The sequence below is a fragment of the Barbus barbus genome (genome assembly GCF_936440315.1).
Source record: "Barbus barbus genome assembly, chromosome: 6".
Lineage (NCBI taxonomy): Eukaryota > Metazoa > Chordata > Actinopteri > Cypriniformes > Cyprinidae > Barbus > Barbus barbus.
The window spans coordinates 26,809,766-26,819,659 of record NC_136734.1 but is presented as its reverse complement, the minus strand read 5'-3'; the positions used below and the strand labels follow the sequence as shown (position 1 = coordinate 26,819,659).

At 40.0% G+C, this 9,894-nt stretch overlaps 1 protein-coding gene across 1 annotated transcript; it reads right to left on the bottom strand.

The window, feature by feature from the left end:
• Positions 1 to 6,083: 6,083 nt before the first annotated feature.
• Positions 6,084 to 9,567, bottom strand: h3f3c (H3 histone, family 3C). The gene is made up of 4 exons (XM_079420331.1): positions 9,214 to 9,567; positions 8,173 to 8,316; positions 7,938 to 8,091; positions 6,084 to 7,571 (listed from the first exon to the last, which is right to left on the bottom strand). Exons 2-4 carry the CDS (start codon positions 8,298 to 8,300, stop codon positions 7,443 to 7,445), a joined length of 411 nt encoding a protein of 136 aa, XP_079276457.1. The 5' UTR covers positions 8,301 to 8,316; positions 9,214 to 9,567; the 3' UTR covers positions 6,084 to 7,442.
• Positions 9,568 to 9,894: the final 327 nt, after the last annotated feature.

The window sequence follows — 9,894 nt, the reverse complement described above, 5'->3', positions numbered from 1 at the left end:
CTGCCAAAATATAGTGCAAAATACCTATAGTTAATGTGATGAACTACACATATGTGAACTTCCAACATCCACAAAATAACTTAAGATGCTTAAAACTAAAGCTGGCAAGTAAAAGTAAAAAAACTGGCTAAAAATGTGAGAGCCAATATACACTGATGGCCCTATAAACATGTAGCCTATGTAATACAGTGGCCCCCCAGAAGACCTTTAAATTTCAAGAAATTTAAGTGTCACTGTATCAGATACAAAATACCAAACCAAGTGGTTTATTTAAAAAATAAATTATACTAAACCTTTTTTTTTTTCTGTGTGCTCACTCCTTTTTTTCTTTATGTACAGCTCTCATGAGTATACCTGTAGGAAGTCAGTGAAAGATGTGGAGTTCAGTAACTCTAAACATACTCACAGGCCTTTCTCTCTCTCCTCTGTGCCATCTTTCATGCCCTCTCTTACTTGTTCTCACTCCATCCACCCCTCCACCCGTCCCGAGTGCTTCATAATCCCACTCTGACCTGAATAAAACCACATGTACTGTTTCCAGGACGAAGGGTGTGTGTATGTGTTTGTTTGTGTGTGTGTGTGTGTGTGTGTGTGCAAATGTTTATGTATAGGTCACAAGTGAACATATTTTTTTTTAATCTGAAAAATTAATCATGTGACTGTTTTACTTCATATGAACATTTCTGTGTGTAACATGTTTTAAAAAACAATAAGAAAAAATTGTACGGTAGCTGTTTGGTCTATTTCCTTCGCTTTCTTGCCCCTTTAAATTGATCTGTGTATCTATATATGTATATCTATCTATCTGTCTGTCTGTCTGTCTATCTATCTATCTATCTATCTATCTATCTATCTATCTATCTATCTATCTATCTATCTATCTATCTATCTATCTATCTATCTATCTATCTATCTATCTATCTATCTATCTATCTATCTATCTATCTATCTATCTATCTATCTATCATCTATCTATCTATCTATCTCTCTCTCTCTCTCTCTCTCTCTCTCTCTCTTTCTCTCTCTCTGTCTGTCTGTCTGTGTAGTCTTCCTCGGTCAACTCTCTTTTCCTCTCACCCTCCCCCTGTTTCTCCAGATATTAATCTCTCTCTCTCTGTGACAGATTGTCTGTAGTTCATGCAAGAAGACAAAAGGAGAAGCTGCTGAGCCTTCAAATCTAACAAATCACACACAACACACTTACGAACACGCACACATAACCCATAAACCAGCATGTAGACACATATGGGTAATTCTATAATTGGAGATACATTTGGCATTTCAGAAAGTTAAGAAAAAAAAAAAACTGTTCACTACAGAAATTCTTTCCAGTATCTTACTGAAAACATGTTCAATTTTGATAATTCAGTGCTTGCCAAACAAAAATTACTTATTTTTTTTACTTTTAATGAAAAAACAGATGTCTTTATGGTATTGTTTGTCAACTCTGTCATGCAATTAGGCAATGTACAGAAATAACAATAAATCATAACCCGAAAAATCCTTCTTGTTTCATTAGACAAACAGTCCTTACATTCCAACACTCGAAACTGAGATATTTCACCTATTCATACCTTAAAAAAATAAAATAAAATTACCTATGTCTTCACAGAACTGTCCACTTGGAGCAAATATTTTTCATCTGAAAATGTATTATATAATATCCAGTAAAAAAAATAAAGAAATGTTGTTGAAATATTATAAAGGTGCCACAATATCTCAATAATGTTTATGAGATTTTAAATAACAATTATATTGTTTTTTTGTGTGAAAATAATTCATAAACAGAGTTGACCCTTTAAGTAACAGAAGGGTAAAGTAACAGAATTGACAGAATTATCCGGTGGACTGTCAATTCTGTTACACTATTGGCAGCATTGTTATTCTACCTTGGTAACAGAGTTTGACGGTAACAGAATTGACCATTTTATTTGATTTTAGCCAAAAATTCCACTCGCTGGCATTAATGTTAAGAGCACATGACACTAATAAAACATGATTAAAAGACCTTTAAATAACCCAATATGTGATCAGTAATAAATTCTGTTGTGGTAACAGAGTTGATGTTCTACAAAATAACTCTTGGTGTAAGAACTATTTAGATTAAAATATTTTCTTAGAGAGAGCACATAGACTTTTCAGTGCTTTAGATCTTATCAGTGAGGGAAAGTGACATCATTTCCTGTATCTTACAAAGCTGTGGGAGATAATTCCACCAATTTAAAGGGAAAATATGGTACAACAATATTGAGTTGATGCAAGATGTATGGACACACATTTTTATAAGAAAAAGGTTAATTTTAAATAATTGAATGTTGTAGAATTAAGTAAGTGACTATTAAGGGCTTTTATAAATAAAATGAACAAAATTTTACCACTTTTAATACTATAAAATGTTTTGATTACACATTGAGACATGATGGAAAAAATACACTGGCTAATTCGGACAACAAGAAATTGTGATTTTCAGCTATTTAAGAGACATAAAAAAAATATATATTATATTGCTATGGACTGTAAAATCTTGTAATTCATAACAATGAGTAACAAATAATTAAAATAATTAAAAATATAACCATTTTTAAAAAAGCAGAAATAAATAATGACTTTGGACACCAAATGTACCCTCAATTATAGAATCAATCACCCACATGATACTTAACCAGACAAAAACATCACAGACTCTCTCACACACATAGACCTGAAACTATGCAACTGTAAATACACTTAATACAGGTTTTGAACGACAGGTGTATGTTAATTTAGTTACAGGATAAATTACAAGCGCTTCTTTCTAAAAACACCTGGTGATGAGTGACTAGTCAAAAGGAAAGCAGAAACAAAGAAGACAAACACAGAAGCTCAGTTTTCGAACAATAACATGTTATATTATATATAAATGAAGTTTTTCGACTCCCATCTTCTCGAAGGAGTGTAGGCTACCTGTTGTGCTACGATGCTATGTATATCGCTGGAAAGAAACAGCTCCCTCTGCTGGTCGTTATAACGGTGACAATATCAGTCCAGCCTATGTTTTATACCAGCAAACACCTTATTATTATGGATCACTATCACTGACTTTTTTCTGTTTTAGTTGCCGTAAAAGTCAAATGTGTATATTTAATATATGAGTGAAGATACAGCTGTATGCGAAAGTTGCTCTCTTTCTGTAAATTAATTCGCTTTCTAAATTTTGATGTTATTTTTTTGTACCATATTTATAGACCCTCTGGCATGCCTATACAATCAGTTCGATAGCTTAAAATTGTTTATGTTTTATGTGTTACGTTCCTTATTCATCAATAACACATTGACAATTTCAGCTTGGTAAAGAAACAGTTGTTGAACGTAAATATTGGTTGGTATATGTTATACTGACTGGAATATGTTTAAACAGGCTGCCACATACAACAATACTACAGACCTCCAAGAGTACTCAGAGACTGTTACTGCCTACATCTCCAAGTGCATTGATGATGTAACAGTCACAAAGTCCATCACTGTCCGGGCCAACCAGAAGCCGTGGATGACAGGGGAGGTCTACAGACTTCTGAAGGCTCGGAACGCTGCCTTTAGAGCTGGAGATGAGGAGGGCCTGAAGACAGCTAGGGCCAACCTATCCCGCGGCATCAAAGAGGCCAAGAGACAGTACTCCAGGAGGATAGCCCATCGTTTCAGCGACAGCAGAGACACGCGGAGCCTGTGGCAGGGGATTCAGACCATTACGGATTACAAGCCCCCACCACAGACCTGTGACAACACCATCCCCCTGCTGAACGAGCTGAATGCCTTCTTTGCTCGCTTTGAGGCACAAAACAGCACCACTGCACAGAAGACTCCACCTCCTCCCGGCGACCAGGTGATGACGCTGTCCCCGGACAGCGTGAGGAGGTCCCTCAGCAGGATCAATGCACGCAAAGCTCCGGGTCCTGACAACATTCCTGGGCGTGTACTGAGAGACTGTGCAGTGGAACTCACTGAGGTCTTCACAGACATCTTCAACATCTCACTAAATCAGGCTGTTGTCCCCACATGCTTCAAAGCTACCACCATCATTCCAGTCCCTAAGAAGTCATCTCCATCCTGCTTCAATGACTACCGTCCAATAGCACTCACTCCCATACTCATGAAGTGCTTTGAACGGCTAGTCTTGCACCACATCAAGTCTGTCCTCCCCCCCTCCCTGGACCCCTTCCAGTTTGCATATAGGTTCAACCGCTCGACCGATGATGCCATCACCACTGCCCTCCACCCAGCCCTCACACATCTGGAGAAAAAAGACTCATATGTCAGGATGCTGTTCATAGACTTCAGTTCAGCATTCAACACAATCATCCCTCAACAGCTCACTCACAAACTGGCCCAGCTAGGGCTCAGCACCTCTCTGTGCAACTGGCTGTTGGACTTCCTGACCGGGAGACCTCAAGCAGTACGGGTCGGCAGTAACACATCCAGCACCATCACACTGAACACTGGGGCCCCCCAAGGATGTGTGCTGAGCCCCCTCCTCTTCACTCTGCTGACCCACGACTGCACACCATCACACAACTCCAACATTTTCATTAAGTTTGCGGATGACACGACTGTGGTGGGTCTCATCAGCAACAGAGATGAGACAAACTACAGGAGCGAGGTAAGCCGCCTGGCCGGGTGGTGCAGTGACAACAATCTCTCTCTGATCGTGAAGAAGACGAAGGAGATTGTTGTTGACTTCAGGAGAGTACACACTCAGCATGCCCCTCTGACCATCAACGGTGCGACAGTGGAGAGAGTGAGCAGCACCAAGTTCCTGGGTGTGCACATCACAGAGGACCTCTCCTGGACTAACAACACTGTAGCACTGGCCAAGAAAGCACAGCAGCGTCTCTACTTCCTCCGCAAACTCAGAAGAGCCAGAGCCCCGGCCCCCATCATGTGCACCTTCTACAGAGGCACCATCGAGAGCATCCTGACTAGCTGCATCACTGTGTGGTATGGCGCTTGCAACGCATCCTGCCGCAAGTCACTTCAGCGCATAGTGAGAGCAGCTGAGAAGATCGTTGGTGTCTCTCTCCCCTCCCTCCAGGACATTTACAGCACCCGTCTCACCCGCAAAGCCCTCCGCATTGCAGGCGATCCCACCCACCCGACACACAGCTTCTTCAGTCTGCTGCCATCAGGGAGGAGACTGCGGAGTCTCCAGGCGAGGACCAGCAGACTGAAGGACAGCTTCATACATCAGGCTGTCAGGAAACTGAACTCCCTCCCATCCTTGCCCCCCCTCCCCTCTCTCACCCCCATTTAACACAGCAACACACTAGGAACTCTGACTCTGTGACACCCCCCCCACTGTCCAACAAACTGTGACCGGCACCTGTCACTTGTGCAGCATTGGCTGATCACTACCCATCCAACATTGACTGCAAATTACCTCTTCGGATAGTCTGACAAAAACCATCCGAACAGTCACTTCGACTTGTCACTTTAACAGACTGATAAGCTCTTCTTGCACTACACTCATAACAAAACAAAACATCTGCACAGTTTTGTTTTTGTCTTTGTACATTCAACTGGTTTGCACTCCATCTATTCTGCCATGTGCCTTATGCACTTTATCTATCTCTCTTGTTTTTATTTTCTACAATGTCCTCAGACTGATAAGCTCTTTTGCACTACAAATATATCTACACAGTGTTGTTTACTTAACTGGTTTTGCACTCTATCTGCCATGCGCCTTATGCCACTTTATCGATCTAATTCTTATTATTTTTTCTACAATATCCTCATTTGCATAATTGTATAGTTGTATGTACATATGTTTAAACTGTATTTATCTGTATCTGAACGTGTTTAATGTTAACTGTATGCACCAAGGGTCTGAGAGTAATGCAATTTCAATTCTCTGTATGTATGTACTGTACATGTGGAAGAATTGACAATAAAGCTGACTTGAACTTGAACTTGAATACATTAAAAGTAGAGGAATCTGATGTAACTATTATTTCAGCAGTTAGGGAAACAAATTAAAAAACAGTTTTAGCATGTATTTCTTTAAATACTGGAATTTGTTTCTTTAAAATGATCAGGATTCAACTTTTACCATTTGTTTAATCATTTTTATTGAGCTACATTTAAAAGATACTCTAAAAACTAGATCATAGGACTCGGCCATGATGAATTTGGGTGTGTTTATAAATTACACTGAAAAGTCAGTTTGTGTAACATCTATTTATTACCACCAGAATATGAGAAATTTGGAAAATACAAAGATCAGCTTATTTAAATTTCCGAATAAGAAAAATAAAAGAAGCACAAACATGAGGTTACATTGTTTATCACGAATAGAGGGAAGGAGCAAAGTTCTACCCAAACAAAGTGAAAGACTCAGTACTAGAGTACTAAACATAAAGAATATTTTTTGCTACACTCTGTGACTCTAATGCCGATCTTTAATTTGACAAAACTGGAATTGGAAGAGTGGAAAACGAGAGACAGAAAAAGAGAGAGAGAAAGACAAAGGAAGGGAGAGTAGGATCGAACAGTGAGGTTGAATGAGAGGCTGGTTTAGAGCGCCCCCCTGTGGCTGCCTGAAGTTATAACAGGAGGAGCAGGATCGGCTTTCATTACAATATGAAATGGGAAAAATAAAACGAATTCAAACTGATTCTCTGCGGATTAATCCTTTTTTTCTAAAGAACAATTCATGTATGCATTGTAAAAAAAAAAAAAAAACACCATATCGACAATAATAGCAATCATCAATATTACAAGTAACAACTTTTTAACCAATAGATGCTGGTTTGCAGTTGAATACGATTCTGCTTTGCTGATCATATCACCCACAGACACTCACACAGAGAAGAAGTCCGACCCCACACTCACCTCCACTATGAAGGGCCAAGTAAGGATTCAAGCAGGACATGTAAGAACTGGATGGATTGAGGGGGCAGGAAGGGGAGGGTAAACAAGGTGAGATTAAAAACATGCGAGTTGGTGGGCTGGCAAGGACAGGTTTCAATAAGGTGGACTGAGGCAGTTTTAGTAGCACCCTGCTGTGGAAGTTTCCGCTCCCCTTAAGCAGACTGACCCCAGACACAACCCTGTTTTTCTCTCTGGACAGCAGAGTAAGTGTGAGCGCAGGGTGAGACTTCTTCTCTTTATATGCATGTTGAATGTGTGGCCCTAAAGTGGGCAGGGGTGGACCTCGTTTACGCTCCAAATGTGAATGTGTGAGTGTGTGTATGCAAGTGTATCTGTGTGTTTGTGTGCATGCATGTGTGTGTGATCAGCAGCACCTGTTACATGCACATATAGGTATCCTACGCGTCATTTAGACAGCACTAGCAGACTGAGACACAGTTACTCCCCATCACTGATACTCTAAACTCTACCAAGAAAAGCAGGAGGAGAACAAGTGGAGAGACAGAAAGAAATAAAGAGGGCAATAGAAAGAAGGGGTGAGTTTAAGCGCGCTCTCCACGGATGCGGCGTGCCAGCTGGATGTCTTTGGGCATGATGGTGACACGCTTGGCATGGATGGCACACAGGTTAGTGTCTTCAAACAGACCGACCAGGTATGCCTCACTGGCCTCCTGCAAGAATACATGCAAAAATCGGTCAGTTAATTAGGCAAAAATCTATCAAATCCAAAAAGGAATGTGCAAAAAAGTTCAACATTTAAAGAAAACAAAAAACAAGACCAAATAAATAATATTTGTAAATTCTAAAGTTGTAATTGAAGTGTTTTCGTTTTTTTTTAGTTTTTGTTTGAATGTCTTTACAGTTTTTTTTAAGTTTTGTTAAGTTTTAGTTTTTCAGTTTTATATATATATGTGTTTATTATAAATAAAGTTTATAAAATCAAAATCAAACTTTATTTAGTGTTGATTTTATTTCCACTAATGAAAATGTATTTTTTGGTTTCAGTTTTAGTTAGCTATAGTAACCCCGATATGTACCTGCAGTGCACCAATGGCGGCGCTCTGGAAACGCAGATCAGTTTTGAAGTCCTGGGCAATCTCTCGAACCAGACGCTGGAATGGCAGCTTACGGATCAGCAGCTCAGTGGACTTCTGATACCGACGAATCTCACGCAAAGCCACAGTACCGGGCCTGCAGACAAGAAAGATGCTTAATGCAGGGGTCCTCGCAACTCTTTCTTTGCTGTGCACAATTACAAGTCTGGAATATCACCTGTAGCGATGAGGTTTCTTGACTCCTCCAGTCGAGGGAGCGCTCTTGCGGGCAGCTTTGGTAGCCAGCTGCTTACGAGGAGCTTTTCCTCCAGTGGACTTACGAGCAGTCTGCTTAGTACGGGCCATTGTTAGTCAATATCACCTGAGAGAAAGGAAAACACTGAGTATTTTAGAACACAGTTAAGTCATGGTCAGATTATGACATACAAGGCAGGAATGTAAAACAGCTGTAGGTATAAGTTAACATGTTTAATAGTGCTTTCTCCTAGCTGTGTAACATGAAGCACGGAATCTTGTGCACAGACAGACTAGGATATACATTTGAGTAAATCTCTACTATAAATAGCGTCTCTAGTTTTACACTTGTTTTGGTATTTGACTCCCTGCCCCATATATGCCATTTCAGGCCACTTCCTCCAGCACGTCACATTAAACCCAATAAATAAAAGTAACCACTCAGCGTGGACTGATACAGCCTTTTAACCAATCACAGACGACTGTAAAACAACAATAAAGCAGTAGCCAGTAGAGTTTGAAGAGCGGAATAAACTAGCCAATCACAGGCCGTTCTGCCTGTTGTAGGGGCAGATCAGCCTGTCTAAGCCCCGCCCTAAAGCGCAAGATTATGGCTGCAATTTGAACGGCAACTGGAGAGAGTCCGTGCATTGAGGCACAGGGGAGGACGTAAACTTTGAAATAAAAGTCAAAATCTAACGCATACAACGCAAAACCCATAACACAATACGGTGGCAGGCATCCTTGGGTAACTAAATAACCGCTTAGAAGGAAAATCTGCCGCGAATTTACGCCGTTTGACCGAAGTAAATAGAGACATACGAAAGTGGGACGGATTTCAGTGTGTCCTCCGACACGAAAAGGAGAGCCTATTTCTCTCGCGTCTCGCCATCGGCTTTCTCGTTTTCAGACGATGAGATTTTAACGTTTTAGCACTTAAAATAAACATTATTCTGCAGCAAAGTTTCACAAAGCTGTTGAAAAGTATTTCAGAGAGGAGACAGTGATGCATTGGGGCACTTACCTCAGGTGAACGTGTTTTAATTCGCGCGGTGAAATATGTGCTCGGCTTGTCTGGCAGTGTCAGTATTTACTATCACACACAATGGGAGCGGGGCGGCCAGAGCCAAAATGGCCGCGATGTCAATCATTTTCTCCCAGAATGCAGCTCAATAAAACCGTAAACACAAAATTGGCGATTTTTACAGTACCGGTTGCGTTATGAATTTGCTTCTCCATTAAGAATGTCCTTGGCTTAAAGCCAAGTGTAACAAAACTGTTTAATATTAGTATTAGAAGTACCGTGTTTCAGATGGGGTTTACTGCAATCCCTTTGTTTTTCAGTTTGTGTTCCATGGAGGTCATCAGGTTTAGAGGAGACTAATCCACTGCTGATTATATAATAATGATACTAATGATGATAATTTATTTTATTATTATTACGGATCTTAAATATTTTCTGTTCATTTATTAGTTTACTTTTTTTTTTTTTTTTTTTTTTACAAAAAATAGCTTTCAATTTAAGGTACTTTAAGTTCATGTAATATTATTTTACAGATACAGAAGTTTTGTGGCCCTAATATATCCTTCAGACATCTGGTTTTCATGTATCTGAGTGTTGGCAATAGAAGATCCGAGATCAGTCATACAATGTTTTACTTATTTCAGGCTGACATTCAAAACCACCCTCAAGCCATGCAGGAAC